The sequence below is a fragment of the Salminus brasiliensis genome, chromosome 22 (assembly GCF_030463535.1).
Source record: "Salminus brasiliensis chromosome 22, fSalBra1.hap2, whole genome shotgun sequence".
Taxonomy (NCBI): domain Eukaryota; kingdom Metazoa; phylum Chordata; class Actinopteri; order Characiformes; family Bryconidae; genus Salminus; species Salminus brasiliensis.
In genome coordinates, this window is record NC_132899.1 from 31,948,811 (window position 1) to 31,966,004 (window position 17,194).

A 17,194-nucleotide genomic window follows, 5' to 3' on the forward strand; every position below is an offset into this window, starting at 1 on the left:
GTAATAATTTATTCAGTAATGATCTTGGATCATTCAGTAATTCCTCTGGATCATTCGGAATGTATAGAATATCCAGTAAATATTTTGGATTATTACATAACCATATATTATGTAGTAATTGTTCTGGATTCTTACATAAATATAGCTTATTCAGTGATTTTTCTGGATTACTACATAACTATAGATTATTCAGTAACAATCTAAGAGCGCTCAGTAAATCTTCTGTATAATTACGTAATTACAGATTATTCAGTATTAATAGATTATTCAGTAACTACTCTGGATCGTTCAGTAACAATCTTAGATCATTCAGTAATTATTCTGGATTATTGTATAACTATAGATAATTTAGTATTTCTAGATTATTTAGGAACTACTCTGGATCATTCAGTAATTCCTCTGGATTGTCCAATAAATTATAGATTATTCAGTAATTATTCCGGATTATTCAGCAACTACTGTGACCTATTTAGTAACTACTATGGAATATTCAACAATGTCTAAGGATATTCAATACCTATTCATTACAAATTACTATTGAGAGTCTCTCAGTAACTACTATCAGTGATCGAGTAGCTACAGTGAATCTAAACTACATTATGCGGTATCAGTACTGACAGCATAGCATTCATTAAATGTAAAGCATGTACATTATGCTGGCGTGCTGCATATAGCTGGCAGCAAACCCACCTCGACCAGTCTGTGTTACCTTAAAGAGGTACCTGGATGCAGTTTGAGCAGGCTGAGAGAAGTGTGTGGGCATATATTTAGTGGTTTGGATGACTTCTTGGATTGACTTCTAGTAATAAAAGCTAGTGTTTCCCATAGTGAATGTGGGGGGCAATGATCCATGTATTTGTTTAAAACTTCTGGGCCTGGACCACATTAGACAGAACGTTGCTTGGGAAATAACTCCAGTGCCTGGCGATATGATGAGACTGTGTGCTTCTGTAAGGGACTAACCTGAGAACTGATGGCATACTTCAAATAGGAGAGAATTAGAGGGTTTGGAGAAGGTCCGATCATCGCCTGCTCCAGCAAAGCTTCTACATCAGGGAAGAAACACATCAGTTAGGTTAAAAGAAGGTCATGTGTCCTATAGTAGTAGTATAGTTCTGATGGAGCCTGTGACCTGCAACTACTCATTTAAAAACACCCTCAGCAGACTACTCTGGACATTCTCATGAACGTCCTGCTGCAACTGCATCAGCGCCAACCCCACCTGCCAGATTAAGGTAATCCCACGTGGCTCCTTTGGGGCAGTTTTTCTTTATGTTGATGGCCCACTGATAGTCGCTCCAGCGCTCCTTCCAGGCCTGCAGGATGGCCTGCTTCAAATTTACCACCTTCATCCTGCAAAGATAGAAAACACCACCCGTGTTGAGACTGACACACCAATGACAGCATCTCATATAACAGAGTAAGAACCGTCCACCATCCACAGTCTCTAAAAGCTTCCTCGTCGAAAGCTAGTAAGGCTGATGCTTGAGACTCTTGTTTTGCCAGAGTTTTAAGGAGGACGCGGGTATAAAACACACTTTCAAAACCAAACACTATGGCAGCGGCATGACAGAGGCGTCCCAGGGCAAATAATAATCCCCAACGAAGAACTCTGATCCAGATTTGCAGATTTAGACAGCAAGGAAAATGGCTAGATTTCTGTTGTCGCCAGTTCTGCGGCCTGGAAAGTCTACGGTAAAGAAATCTGAGTATTTACAGTTCAATTTTAGTCAAACCCAGACACTAAACATGCAGAAAGTTTGGGAAATCACTGGAGTTCCACTTAAATGATACTAAATCAACTAAAGCAAAGGTTTCTGCTGATGCTAATGCACAAATATATAATCATACCATCTAAAGTTTAGAAATTGTTGATTATTTCTTTAATTCAACCTTTTCAACTCTCAGGTAACCTTCCAGAGGCTCTATCTTGGAGCCCATGTCCCCTCAGGCAGGGTGCCTTCATAGTTAGCTAGCTAGCCAACTTAGCTTAGCTACTGTTTACATTACATCAGTGGTCCCATTAATAAACAGCAAAGGGGACTTTGCTGTCTTTAACTGGACACAGTCCAGAGTCTGTCCATAAGTTTACACCCCCAGCAATAATTCAGCTCATATCTGCTCATATCTAAATATCCCACATTAATATGTTTACAAATAAGAGCTTCACCTCCAGCCTCCAGAAACTCACACACAGCGCGCGGAATAACGACGAAATGCACACACGTGACGTTTATTAAATATTAAATATTAAATAAAAAGCAACGTGGTGTTTTTACCTGATAATAACACCCTTTATTTAGGGGTTAAAGGGAGGATGGCGCCGGCTTTCTTTACACCTCGCTCACCTACAACCCACAGCCAGCGCCATACTGGAAACAGCAACACGCTCCGTGATTGGACAAGCCTGCTGAGTGTGCTCAGACGCGATTGGTTGGCTCGTGCCGGGCTCGTCCAATCGAGGTATGAGCTGGAAATTCAAACGCGAAGGCGACCGTTAGTCGTTTGGCGGGTTCATGGGAGGTTTGAATCAATGGAGCTGTCCGTGAACCGAGTCACTCGAAATCGACCGAAATCGATTCATTGAGTGTCGAGCCGGGGTGTTAAAGGAGGCGTTAAAGGAGGTAAAAATATATATATATATATATTAATTTATGATTTTATGTAATTTCATTGCATTTCAGAGCGCGTGTGCTTTTTATAATGTAGTGTTCAGTTTGGGACTCGGTTCAAAAGATTCAGAGTTTACGAGTCAAGCCTCATGGACAGGTAGCTACTATTACCACAGAATAACAATACTAATATAACTACTTTTAAAGGTCTAAAAAGGCTACTTTTACATGTTCTACAGTGAAATACAGTTAATTATGAGCTACCCCCAAAAAATGAAAGCTTACTTGCAATATACTGCAACACAAACAGACAATTTTGCAGCCCCATGAATGTGTATATATATAATAATATGATCCGCCATTATGAGCGTTCTCCTCAGCACTGATGTAGGACAGCCTGGCCGGGCCAGCTACGGTCAAGCTGGCTAAGCTACCCAGCCAAACATGCTCAATGTTACAATGTTACCACCTTAATCTCACATGGGTCCCATATAGGGGACCAATATGCAGTGTCCAACCAAGGTGGGGCCCATGTTTCTCCTGATCCCATCACTGAACCTGGTGGACAACCATCTGTGGGGCCAACGTGGAACCCGAGGACAAAACATTCTGGTTCCCAGTTGGGCTTCTTCTTATGCAGGCCCCACGTGGACATGTTATCTGGTACGTTGACCAGTTTGACCATGCTAGTCAATCAGCATGACTAGCTGGACCACGCTGGTTCACCAGCAGCTCAACCAGCCTTCTTCAGGTCATAAACTACGCTGGTCAACCAACCTGCTGGTTAACCAAATGTCATATGATCACTGACCACCACAAGAACTGTTTTGCTAAGGTCATGCCAGGTCAGTATCTGGGTTTTTGGTATGTTTTGGGAGTGATGGTATCCATGATCATGCCCAGTGGGACACTCGTGCCCCCCGCCACATGGCTCACATGGGCACCTGTTAGCTGATGTACCACAAGTAGTTCGCATTCTCCTCCAAGCGTGTAGAGCTCCAGTAGTTGGAAATGACTACATCTGGGAGCTAATTACAGGTGGGGGCCGGATCTTCTAACATCATCTCTAAGCCTGACCTTTTCTGACATAATGCTAAAGCTTCTAATGTGTCCAACAAGGCAGTGGTCATTAAAACCAAGTCTGACTACCCCTACCGAAGCCATTTGGGCCGATCTGCTGGATGAAATTAAGCCAGTTAAGGAGGTTAAGTTCTGGAGGTCTCAGAAGTTGGCCTTGTTGGTTCTGACAGTTTCTCATCATATAAGCCCTTTACAAGACTGTTCACTTATGCTTGTTAACAATCAGCCATAACATTAGAACCACTGGCAGGTGTAGTGGATGACACCAAATATCTGGTTGCAGTGGATCTATTAGGCAGCAAGTGAACAGTCCGTTTCTGAGGGGTCAGAACATCTCCCAAACATCAGGCAGGTCTCGTGGGGTCTTCCTCTCCCGGTATGCAGTGGTCAGTACCTACCAGAAATACTGCAAGGAAGGAGAACCAATGATACTGATGCTCTTGGAGGCCCCACCTCACTACCTACTGCTAAATGCTAGCATTGGTGCCAGATACCACAGCAGGACACCGTCAGAGGTCTTGTGGAGTCCATGCTTTGACAGGTCAGAGGGGCCTCTACAGAATATTAGGCAGGTGGTACTAATGTTCTGGTCTTCAGAATTAATTGGCAGTTCATCATTTTTCCAAAAATGGTTTATTAGGCCACCGTTCAATCACACAGACTCGGTAACAACCACAGCTACAGTATTTACATCTGGAAAAACGTCTGAGCAGAAGGATCTGAGCGCAGGGGCACACTGCCATCAAGTGGTCAGTAATTTTTGTCCATCTCCATTTTGATCGCTGTCCTTATTGCTGTGCACCCCGTTCTGCTTGTCTGTCCTGTCTCGTCCACCTGTTGAAAACGGCAGGATGGCCTTCTTCCTCACGTGACAGGAGTCCGCACCCCTGCTGTCACAGCCCTGAAACACAACACTGGGGTTAAAGAGGAATTCTAGAGAGGTTTCAACATCTCATGGTGTCGGCTGCCATGGCAGCAACACAGATATAGCCCTTTTATTTACACTTTTATTTATATGGATTTTAGATGATGGTAAAAAAAAAATCTGACAAATTTGTATTTATAATTTTTTGGGGGGGACTATTTTGCGTTAAAGCACCTTGCATGTATCCGTCCGCCAGGAATCAGGTTAAAAATATCCTCTATAGGTAAAATTTTTTAATACATACTATAGTAAAACTGTGTCTCGGGAATCAGGCAGTGTATTCATAACCATTTAACAACAACAACAACAATAATAATATTAATAATAACAACAATAATACATTTAATTAATATAGCGATTTTCATACAGCGAATGCAGCTGAAAGTGCTTCATAATATAAGAATTGAAAAAATGGAATAAATAAATTTAAGGAAAATATTAATAATAGTAGTAAAAATATATATAACACAAATTAATAAAATATTATTACAATTATACAAAAATAATAAAATATTTAAAAAAGAAAAACTAAACATTCTCTTTAATATTATGTTTTTTCTATGTTGTACTTAATATATTTTTAATAAAACATTATTAAAATTATAAAAACAAATAAATAAAATATATTAATACAATCTAAAATTGGAAAACATTATACTAAACATTCAGTTTAGTATTATCTACTTTTTCTATTTTATTAATATATTTGTAATAAAATATTATATATATTAAGATGGTATAACTGAAACAAAATATATCAAATCATTTCGAATCTTTTTTATGGAAACACTCATCTAAATAGATTTGTTTTTATTTGCTTTTTTAAATTTTTAAGTAAATTTGAGCATGTAATGGCAAAAAGTTTACCAAATTTCCCCAAAAAGAATGAAACTTCATCGACAGGCTGATTGTTTATTTAATTAACTGGGATAATTTGGCTTTATTAATAAACATGATTGTGTTTCATCTGCATAACTATGAAATCTGACTGCATACTCTTTAACAATTTGTCCCAGCAGTATCAGGTATAAAGGAAATAAGACTGGGCCCAGTACTGAGCCCTGTGGTACACCACAAAGAATTTCACGCTCTCTAGAGCCATGTTTTCCTAAACTAACAAAATATTTTTTTCCGAGAGGTTTCAAACCATTTCAACATATTTCCCAGAACGCCAACCCAATTTTTAGGCTGCAATATTAAACTGTTACGGTCAATAACGGCCAATTATTGTGAGCGTGCTTTTAGAGGCACGGAAACATTTAAAAGATTTTGACTTCCTATTTAATCATATATAATGTAATTATTAATAATGATTATTAATAAGAACTATTTAATAATGAAGATTTAAAAAAATATCTGTACAGAAATTCATCTATAATCTGTAATCTATTTGGTCCATTAGCAGTTAAAGGCTATATGCTAATGTAAGATTTGTATAGTTTTTACAGTAGTTAGCTTGGTTGTATTTAGACTATATCATCACAAGACCTCCATCAAAACACCACTCATGTTCAAGCTGATAAAATCTCAGTCCATCTATAATCCTGGAAGCGTACACTGATCCATTAGGCCAGCCATTAGCATTGCTAACAGACTCAGGCCTGACATTTGAACCCGTTAGGATTTTCCTTGCTGTGACTTCTAACATGTCCTGACCTCATCGGAGTGCTCGGACAGGCTGCGGTACGGCTGGGAGGACTCGGGTTTGCTGGACCTGCTGCGGTTTTCCAGAAGACCAGCAGACGAGTCTAGCTCTTCGTCCTGACTGGAACCCTTCCAAAGGGAGAACAGGGGGTTCGTCAGCAGGTTAAAGCCACGGCTCAAAGCACTGGAATCTTAAAACAGATTGATTAGCATCATGCTAACACCCTGAATCAAACATTTTTGGAGCTAGCCTGCCAGTGTTACATATGAATATAGCAACAGAATGATTCTGACATTCCCATCTGAGCCACTAGGGGGCACTGGCTACCAAGGCTATTATGTAATTTTTGTATGATTTTTTTGTAGCTTGCAAAATGCTAACTGGTGGGTTAGGTGTCAGGGTCCAGGTCATGGGCAACTAAGGCTCACTGATGTGATCCATGGAGGCCCCACCTCACAACTTCCTGGATTTAAAAGATCTGCTGCTAACGTCCAGGTGCCAGATACCACAGGACACCTTCAGAGGTCTTATGGAGTCCATGCCCCGACAGGTCAGATCTGTTGTGGCATCACAAAGGGGGCCCTACTCAATGTTAGGCAGGTGGTACTAATGTTATGGCCGACAAAGCCATGACGTCTCTTAATGGATGGCAGCCCACCAGCTGAAGGTGAACCCAGACAGTCTGTGCTACCTTAGCCGGCGACTTGGTGAGAGACTGGCTGGAGGATTTGGGGGAGCTGGACCCTCGGATTCGGTCGCTGAACCAGGAGAAAGGCACGAACGGTGGTCCGGAGGAACGCGAGGTCCGTCCTTCTGCTCTCTCTGGCTCCCTGTATGAAAGTGACCCGAATGAATTCATTTACATATGAATGAAGGTGGAAATACAGCACACACACACACACTCCGCCCATACCGACTCTGTGCTGATAACCTGTTGGCTCGGTCCTTCCTGACCCTCCCATATGTGCGGCGCAAAGTGACCCTGTCCGAGGAAACACATCAGGCTGTGAATACGTCTGTAAAAGCGAGTGGCTTTCAAGTGGAGAGGAGAATAAGCTGACCCCACGTAGACTGACCCCAGATCGAGGAACCGCCTCCTGGTCTTCTTGTCCAGGAGTACCGTTGGGCTGCCCGGCTCGTCTGAACCCACGTCATGCCCGTCATCTGGGGACACAACGGAATTAAATACCGATTAAATTTGACCTTGAAGTCCAGAATACTTCCTCTCTTAGGCTGAATTCACAAGGTAGGTGTTTCTGATAAAGTGGCCAGTGAGTGGAAGCACAAGGTAGGTGTTTCTAATAAAGTGGCCAGCAAGCAGAAGCACAAGGTAGGTGTTTCTAATAAAGTGGCCAGCGTGTGGAAGCGCAAGGTTCTAATAAATTGGCACAGTCAGTAAATGAGTAGCTTCTACCTTCACTCTGAGAGTGGTCCCTCTGGCGCAGTAGGGAATGGTCCTCCTCATGCAGGTGGACATGGTCCCCCTGCCGCAGGTGAGCTGGGGACGAGGTTTCAGACCTGCTGCAGGGTTTGAGGGAGTTTATTCTGGATGGGGTCACCAGCAGGGTCTCCTGAGAGGAGGTGTCCAGCAAATGTTTGTACCGGCCTTTCCGCTCTGGAGTCTCGGGGAAGGGGTCTAGGGTGAAGGCTCGGTCCCTCCATGCAGGAGAAGAAGAGGAGGAGGAGGAGAGCTGGAGGTCAGTGGAGGGCGAGGAGCAGCGGTGGGGTGCGTGGAGAGGAGAGTAGGTGCTGTGAGGAGGGCTGCTGAAGCTCTGGAACAAGAGCATACACACTCCTCCAAGTGAAAAGGACAGCTACTGTGTTTGTAACACCACCCTCATCCCAGGTGAAGCTCTGCTCTGCGCTGGAGCTACAAGGCTAATCTGCACATGCGCACTCACCTTTCCGTCAAGACTGTCGTCCCCATCTGTCGAGCTCAGGCTGTCTCGGAGGCGGGATCTGGAGGGCCGGTGCCTTCTGGTTTTGATTGACAGCTGGGCTTTTGCTTTTTGCAGACTGCTGTCCAGTCGCTCCGTCTCGGGCACTGCCTCCGTCAGGTCTGAGCCCGAGGTTAAGATAAAAAAATATATTGTTATTATTTATATTATTACAGAACAGGACTGAGCGGAGACCAGCCAGTGAGTGGAAGCACATGATAAGGGCCAGGTGGTGAAAAAATACGAATGGGAGTCTGTTTACCCTAACAAAATAAGAGCCAATCAGCTTGCAGGTTATGAATGAAATCCTGCCCTTTAACAAAAAGAGCCAATCAGCTTGCTGGGTACAGATAAAGTCCCGCCCTTTTGATGGCTGGTGCTCCATCCAGTACTTTTGTGGGGAAGTGGGGGAGTTGGGGATGATGAGGTGGGTAATGATGATCATGTAGGTAACATCCTGGCCTCACTAATGCTTTTGTCGCTGAATGCAATCAAATCCTTACAGCAGTGTTCCTCCAACTAGAAATCTAGTAGAAATCCTTCTCAAGACAGTAGAGACAAAAGCATGTATTTTCATACCCTTGATTTCAAAGGAAACAATGAATGACGAGCAGGTGTCCCAATACTTTTGTCCAAACTAGCAGCATGGCCGCCAATTACCAAATCGCACACAATGCCGCTGACACTACTGAGGGCTTACCAGGACACGCCCCCTCTGGCTCGTGCACAGTCAAGCCTCTCATTTTTCGAACTGCAGCCGATGCGACATCACCAGGCAACCAACCAACGTGCCTGGAGGGAAGCGCCGCATACCCGGCACCGACGCACCAGCCTGCAGATGCCAGCGACGGCCAGCGCCGATGTGCTCTCTCTGGGCCTCTGCTGCCAATGTCTAGCAGCATGACCCTGCCGCATCAAAAATCCCGATGTGTCCGACTTCAGCGTCCGACTTCAGAGGGAAAACCGTTTCCTGATGAAACCGACGCCCCTTGAATGCAGCATCTGCTACACGCAGTAAAACGCTGCGGCACGATAAAGCTGTCAGCAGCCACAGATTACCTGCTTGAGTGATGTGATGCTGGGTGAGGCCACTCATTCTGTATGGGTGTCTGCGCGCTGGCGTTGACCCCTACAGGGTGATAGAGGCGTCTAGCGCGGTAGCGCAGTGCAGGCCGGCTTGCCATCTGCTCGCAACCCTCAGGGTTCGAGCCTGCAATTGCTCGTGACTGCGTAAGTCTACCCTCGCAAGCCAGCGAGATTCCCACTCGGCCTCGTCGAGGCTACGCGAAGTGACCGGGGCTTGGAGGGACCCTGGAGATGCCGTGGCCTCGGTCAACGATTTGGGACCAAAGCAAAGAATGCACAGAGACACACCTAGCTGCGGTGGCAGGTTCCGAGGCAGTATGCGGGATACTGGATGTCTCTTCTGGGAGTACCAATAGCATGGAGGGCAGGTCTAGTAATCATGGGCTCAGCAGGGGTCAGGCATTCATGACATTGGTTGTATTTGAGAGCCCATCCTGAACAGCGTGATGATAAACCGTCAGTGAGTGTGAAGCCCATCCGTTGTGGTCTCTGTTTTGATCCTCTGTTGACTGGGGCAGTGTAAGCAGCCGTAACTCTAGCCTGTCTCAGACGCAGTAGCCTGCAGTGCCTGAGGAGAAAAGGCCTGGCATCCATTTCTGCGAGGCACATTAGAGGAACACTCCACTCCCTCCACTCGCCCCAACCCAATTTCCACTCGATTACACTCAGTACATGATGAATGACAGAACCTGATCCCCTGCCCGCCTGCAAAGACACAGCCATGGGCGAGGTGAGCCCGCTAAAAGAGGTGGACCATATAATTCACAGCGAACATCTGAGCGTGGCTGGATCAGGGCTCGGAAATCACGTGCATGAGCTCGAACTGTAGATCCGGCTGTAGAGATCACGCCGGATGGGTTGTTCCCACTGCCGGACAGTCGCCAGGCAGTCGCTGCATGGTCAAAAGGGTGTCAGCAGGCTGTGTTTTGCTAACTGGTTGCTCAAGTATTTCTGGAGGTTGCCAGGAGGTTGATTTGCAGTTGCTATGGTAAACCAGGTGGTTGCTATGGTATGCCACATGGTTGCTAGAGTGGGTGCTAAGGTGTTCCAGGTGTTTGCTATGGTCCTCAGAAGTGGTTGCTAAAGTGTTCCTAGGTGGTTGCTATTGTATACCACATGGTTGCTAGGGTGGGTGCTAAGGTGTTCCAGGTGTTTGCTATGGTGCCAGAGGTGGTCTCTAAAGTGTTCCTAGGTGGTTGCTAGGGTGGGTGCGAAGGTGTTCAAAGTGTTTGCTATGGTGTTTGCTAAGGTATTTCAGGTGCTCGCACCGCTGGTGCCAGAGGTGGTCGCTAAAGTGTTCCTAGGTGGCTGTTACGGTAAACTACGTGGTTGCTAGGGTGGTGTGGTAAGGTGTTTCAGGTGTTTGCTAAACTGTTCCTAGGTGGCTGCTATGGTAAACTACATGGCTGCTAGGGTGGCTGATAAAGTATCCCAAGTGTTTGCTAGGGTATTTCAGGGGCTTTCTAGGTTGGTTGCTATGATATTTCAGGTGGCTGCTTAACGGTTCCAGGTGCTTGCTATGGGGGTTACTATGGTATTTTAAGTGGCCGCTGTGAAGTGCAGATTTTTGTAAATGTATTTTTTTATATATTTATTTAAAATTATATCAAAATATTAATTATATATAATTTTTCCCTGCTGATTTTTATTTGTACTCTACTCTCTTTACGTCTACCCGCTAAACCTTTAATTTTTCCCAAAAGAAAGGAGCTAAGGCACAGAATGGTGGGAAATGTTGACTCTGTTACTGGTTTAAATGGTTTAAACCGTTCAGCAGTTACAGAATTGACTGATATATTTAGTAAATCTGAATTTGATGAAAAATAAGGTCCTTTTCTAAAAGCATCCGTGACTCTAGTCGAGCATAGAGACGTGTCTCTAAGCAGAGTGGACACCGCCTTCCCACTCGTCCGCAGAAAACGAGCTAACAAACCAGGGGGACGTCCTGCGTAGATGGCGGAATCAATATCCAGCAATTGCTCGCTGTCAGAAGCGCCGTTCGCTCGCGGCACAACCCCAGGCCATCGATCGGACGCGTCCGTGCAGGGCGCTGTAGTGCCGCCGTGTGCTGTTTGCCTCATTAGTAGAGAACAAATGGAGCTGTTTCAGTGAGAAGGTGCGGTCAGCCCGGCCAAAAACTTCATTATCCACACTTTCCCCAGCTCGCCTCAACTGGTGTTCATCTGCCAGGAAAACTTTGGCGTCCGTAGTCTGGCTCTGTAGCGCTGTACGAGGCTGAAGTAGCTAAGAATTAGCATGGTGCTAACTGCAGGCCTCAGGCAGTCCCTGCCCTGCTGATGGCGATCCAGGATCTGCTTCCCTTCCATTTCCCTTCATATCCATTTCTGTTCCATTTAGCGCTTACAGGGTTAAGCCTACCTGCTAAAACCTGCGTTAGCGAGCTCCACATCCAGCTGGGGCCAGGATGGAAAGAGCTGGTCAGCACCTCTGACCCCCGCCCTGCTCCGGTGACCTCATGAGATCAGTCGATAATAAGGAATGAATGAATGCTAGGGTGATTTTTGGCAATGCTAGCTTGATGACAGTGAAGCGTACAGCGTCAGATAACACTGCCACTAAGGCCTTAGGCCTGCAGTTAGCACCATGCTAATTCTTAGCTGCTTCAGCCTCGTGCAGCGCTACAGAGACAGTGGCGGTGGTTTCTGACGCTGGACGATTCACTGTATCAAGCTAGCATCGCCAAAAATCACCCTAGCATTCATCCCGAGGCCTGACTGTGTCCTCAAAGAGGTTCCTTATTATCAACTGATCTCATGAGGTCACCGAAGCAGGGCGGGGGTCAGAGGTGCTGACCAGCTCTTTCCATCCTGGCCCCAGCTGGATGTGGAGCTCGCTAACGCAGGTTTTAGCAGGTAGGCTAAACCCTGTAAGCGCTAAATGGAACAGAAATGGATATGGAGGGAAATGGAAGGGAAGCAGATCCTGTTTCCCGACTGGATCATCATCAGCAGGGCAGGAGCTGGGGGATGCCGGCTGCTCGCTGCCCATAATGCACTCTGAGTGCGTATAAATTAGGGGCTAATGGAGCGGGGGATGGGAGGGTGAAGAGGTCACTTACCGAACACGCTTTCTTCCGTCTCGGCCAGCGGAGTGGACGACATGACCGCACAAATCTGGAGGAAAAGAAATGGCTTAGATGTGTCCACACAGGACCAGACACTGTAAACATGGCCAATACTTTTACTAATTATTATCATTATTATTATTATTATTATTATTATTTAATGTTTTTTGTTTGTTTGTTTTTTAATAGATTGACACAAATAATCTGCCTAAATGCTCTTATTTAAATATCAAAAACAAAAATTAAAAAAATAATAACATTAAAAAACTAAAAACCCCAGGAACATGTTTAGCAATTATTTTAATTCTGTATCATTTTTGTTGTATTTATTAATATGTATTAACAACAATTTAAAATCTCAAATAATATCAATTAAATTAATCAATTAACTTGAAATTATATGAAATAATAAAACGAATATAATAAACCAAAAAGAAAAAATATACTATTATTTTTTTCTTTTTAATTGTATTTTCTATCATGTAAAATGTGTTTAATTATATATAATCTGAATTTGAATTTATGCAAAAATCAAGTTTCATAAAAAAATAATTGTTTATAGTTTATAGGTTTATAGTAAATGTTTTTAAATACATTCAAATTTAATGCATTTTTATAAAAGATGACAATTAGTTCTTTGAATATCAGACAAAAATGTGATGCATTAAATTTGCATAATTCAGAAGTGTACATCATTTTTACATCACAATTTTATCATTTCTCTTTTTATATTATTAATCTTTATAAGTTTAATATATCTTTTACATTTGTATTATTTAGTATTTTAAATTATAAAACATTTAATAGTTTAGCATTTTTGTTTATACTTTTTATCCTTTTAGTTTTTATCTTTTTATATAGAATTGATTTTATTAATATTATTACTTATTATATTTTCACAGTAAATCCATTGCAGACACTTTTCTTAGAGATTGGAACTTCCATATCCATATGTTTTGAGTCCACTTGATTTTCTTCAAGTGTCTCTCTCTCTCTCTCTCTCTCTCTCTCTCTCTCTCTCTCTCTCTCTCTCTCTCTCTCTGAGTGTTGACCAGTTGGTCAGATCGAGAGCATTCGGAGGGCCTGCTGTGCCCAGGCTGAGGGGCGTGCCAGGACCGAGTCTCTAAGCCATCTGCTGCCCGGCACCTTCACCGGCGTGGGTCGAGCTGACAGCGCCCCTAACACACACTACACACACACACACACACTACGAGAACGGCAGAACACACACCGACGCTCAGTTCTGCTAATAGGAGGACCTGTTTGTGTGAGGAGCTCTGTCCTCAGTGCCGGCTGGTTTGGCCTCTCAGCTCGTGGTCAGAGCTTTTAGAGGAGTTCAGTGCTAATGGATCGGTTCTGCAGACGCTGCTGAAAAATTAATGACCACAACAGTCTGATGACTTTCATCACAGACACGCTGCAGAACCGCCACCCTTACAGGAAACAATGACATGTCTGTCTGTCTGTCTGTCTGTCTATGTATATATATCTACTGTCTGTCTGACTACCTGTTTATTTATCTGTATAGCTTTCTATCTGTCTATCTATCTAACTGTCTACCTCTCTGTCTATCTATCTGTCTATCTATTTAACTGTCTACCTCTCTGTCTATCTATCTGTCTGTCTATCTATCTGTCTATCTGTCTGAGGAGGGCACCCCGAAGCACAGCGACCCGCTGACCTGTCACAGGGTACGGTTGGACTGCACACTTGGTTACAGCACACGTCAGGGAGGACAATAAAGTTCTCTTTGATCTAGATCTTCATCTATTGTCCACGTTGTCTGCCTCCCTGACAGCTGCCTGCTCTGATCCACAGGGGACCCCGCGTCTCCCCCATAGCTGAGGGCAAAGTCAGTAATCACAGCCTCAGCAGGGGTTAAACATTCATGAAATTCATTACAACACATGTGCACACGCCCCCTCACCCCCTCACCCACTCTCAGATATACACCCCACCACACACACACACACACACACACACACACGACATGGCTGCTAGCACCACTAGCTTGTTGTTATTGCTAGCCATGTATTTCTGACTGTCTTGGGGACTGACTCCATATGTATTACAATGAGACGTCCAGTCTCTCCAAAGGCCTGATACGGAGCTAATGGCCATAAAAGCACACACACACACACACACACACACACGCTCACACACATCTATAAGTATCGGTGGGGCAGGGCCGCTAAGTAGCTGACAGGCAGGGGAAAAAGCACTCGCAAACAGATCAATATGGAAATGAGCGAAGATAAAACTGAGCTCTGCGAGCATCAGCAGATCTGTGGACGTTTGCGAAAGCTGACGTCAGGTCAGTTTTATCTGTAAGCTGTCTTCCACAATTCGAGAATTTGGCGTTCGGTGAAGAATCCAATGTTTAGGCCCGAATCGAGCCCGGATACAGTCGATCAGCCCAGACGCGGAGATGCTAGGCTAACGTTGCTAACAAACACTGAACTTCCCACCAGTCACCAATCTCTGACAATTGACCATTTCTCTCAATATGCCCAAAATCTGTCAATCAAGTCTACACCAAATAGACAAAAGTATTGGGACACCTGCTCATTCACTATTCCATCTGAAATCGAGGTTATTAAGAGAGTTTCTCCTGCTTTTGCTGGAGTCACTGTCTCTACTGTCCAGGAAAGAAGGTCTTCTACTAGATTTTGGAGGTGGAGCATTGCACTGAGGATTTGATTGATTGCATTCAGCGACAAGAGTGTTGGTGATGTCAGGACTTTGGATGATGATCACCACCCGCATCATTCCAGAGGTATTGGATAAAGCACCATCCATCACTTCAGAGAACACAGTTCTTCCACTGCTCCACAGCTCAATGCTGCTGGGGGCTTTATACCCCTCCTCTAGCCCACGTCTGGCATTAGGTTCATGATGTTGATCTGCTCCAGAGAGTCCTATTATTTTGGCAGTACTTCGGTACGAACAGTGTGAATTGGTTCATGCCATCAGCAGCCGGAGTCAGAGGGAGCACAATAGGCCTGGCTCTCAGAGGGCGGTGGGTCGATGGTTGATGCCGTATCACTCCTAGAGCGATGTCGGTCAGCACAGGCGTCTGTTAGCTGACGTATCGGAGCTGGGGGAGGCAGGGGGGGCACATTTCCTCTGAGCTTGCTAGGCTACCTAGCGATGCTGCATCAGCGGCAGCAGGATAAGAGGCAGTGGCTGGCTTCACATGTGTCGGAGGAGTGTTGGGGGCATTGCTAGTGAAGGGGTGGGGGTTCACATGAACAGGAATTGGGTAGAAAACGGGCAAAACTAAATAAAAAAATTTAATAAATAATAAAAATCTTAATTTTCCTCTATTTTACCACCATCATCATCATCATTTCATATATAACTCACTGGTGGGTTTGGATAGGAAATAAAATCACAATATTTATGTTGGAGATGTGAGGACACCTGTTTCTATTCACCGCCAACTTTTAAATACATCGAATAAAACAAATTCAATCATTTATTTATTTATTTAATTTGTAATATTTCCAGTATTTATATTTGCAATATCTGTGCATATATTTCAGCCAAAATACTGTTACAATTATATACACAAAGACATATATATATATATATATATATATATATATATATATATATATATATATATGTTTATATTTAATATATTACATGTGCCTTACATTTCCATATTGGTCTGTTTGTTTGTTTACATAATGTTACAATTATAACAATACATTAACTTGAAAATGATTATATAATTAGATAGACCTCCCTCTCTCCCTCTCTTTCTCCGTGTGTATTTATATATGTATATATAGAATCACTCACTCATTTATATTGTATATTTTGGGCCCACTTCTCTTGCATATATACGAGAGGGCAGCATATCTCAACTCGTCCACCTCTGTGGTCAATCGAATCGCTACGGACAACTGAGCAGCCTGTCTGAGGGGTCCGTCTACTCCCAGTAAAAGTGATGTTCAGTAAACAAAGAAAAAGCAGCAATCTTTCATTAAATACAGAGAGAGAGAGAGAGGGAGAGAGAGGGAGAGAGGTGGGGAGAGAGAGAGGGAGAGAGGGAGGGACGGTCACTCACCTTCTATCTGGAGCCTCAGCTGATGGGATAGGGGCTCATGCTGCTCCTCTCACTGCCGACCTGCTGGAGGACGAGTTGTAATGTAACAGTGTCACCGTACTCATACACACACACACACACACACACACACACACACTCCCACACACACACAGACACACACACACTCCCACACACACTTACATTTACACATGTACACACTCTGTCTAAGACAAGTGTGTTAGATGGCACTGCCTGCACCCGAGAGCAATGATGAAATGAATGGGACGAGAGATACAGAGAGAGAGAGAGAGAGAGAGAGGGAGTTGCCGTGAGGATGGAGGAGGGGTGAAATGTCTGTGGGTGGGGGGGTCAAATACACACACACACACACACACACATGCATACGTACATGAATCACGTGTCAGTCTTGCCTTTATTACCTGCACAAAACCGCCTGGAGGAGCAGAGCTGTGGGTGTGGTGCGGCCCGTTTGGGGAAAGGTTGCAAATACAGGCGGGTCAGTTTCCTATAGCGAGTGACCACAGAGCTGGACACAGAGGTGAGATTACCTGCCCGCTCTCATATGGAGGAAAACTGTGCTTTTATATGAGTAAAAGTCCACAACACTCAAATACAGCCTCAGATATCCTGAATATTAATACTGACATAAACTTTAAATATTTAAATTGCAAAAATATATTAAAAATAACCGGTTGAAATACAGTACACGTACATCAATGTAACTCTATATCAAATTTATTGCTAACATA

The 17,194-nt window shown here is 44.0% G+C and overlaps 2 protein-coding genes across 2 annotated transcripts in view; both read right to left on the reverse strand.

The window, feature by feature from the left end:
• med24 (mediator complex subunit 24) overlaps positions 1–2,362 on the reverse strand; it is a 28,998-nt gene extending 26,636 nt beyond the window's left edge. The window contains exons 1-3 of the mRNA XM_072667476.1: positions 2,280–2,362; positions 1,223–1,353; positions 964–1,046 (exon numbers count right to left, since the gene is read on the reverse strand). Of these exons, the coding sequence (XP_072523577.1) occupies positions 964–1,046; positions 1,223–1,352 (213 nt within the window). The 5' untranslated portion in view covers position 1,353; positions 2,280–2,362. The remainder of the gene's footprint in view (positions 1–963; positions 1,047–1,222; positions 1,354–2,279) is intronic.
• A 2,033-nt stretch (positions 2,363–4,395) lies between these two features.
• On the reverse strand, positions 4,396–16,880 carry samd14 (sterile alpha motif domain containing 14). Its single transcript, XM_072667686.1, has 10 exons — positions 16,865–16,880; positions 16,446–16,505; positions 12,365–12,419; positions 8,164–8,321; positions 7,677–8,034; positions 7,339–7,426; positions 7,176–7,244; positions 6,954–7,092; positions 6,274–6,390; positions 4,396–4,593 (listed from the first exon to the last, which is right to left on the reverse strand). Exons 3-10 carry the CDS (start codon positions 12,405–12,407, stop codon positions 4,435–4,437), a joined length of 1,131 nt encoding a protein of 376 aa, XP_072523787.1. The 5' UTR covers positions 12,408–12,419; positions 16,446–16,505; positions 16,865–16,880; the 3' UTR covers positions 4,396–4,434.
• Positions 16,881–17,194: the final 314 nt, after the last annotated feature.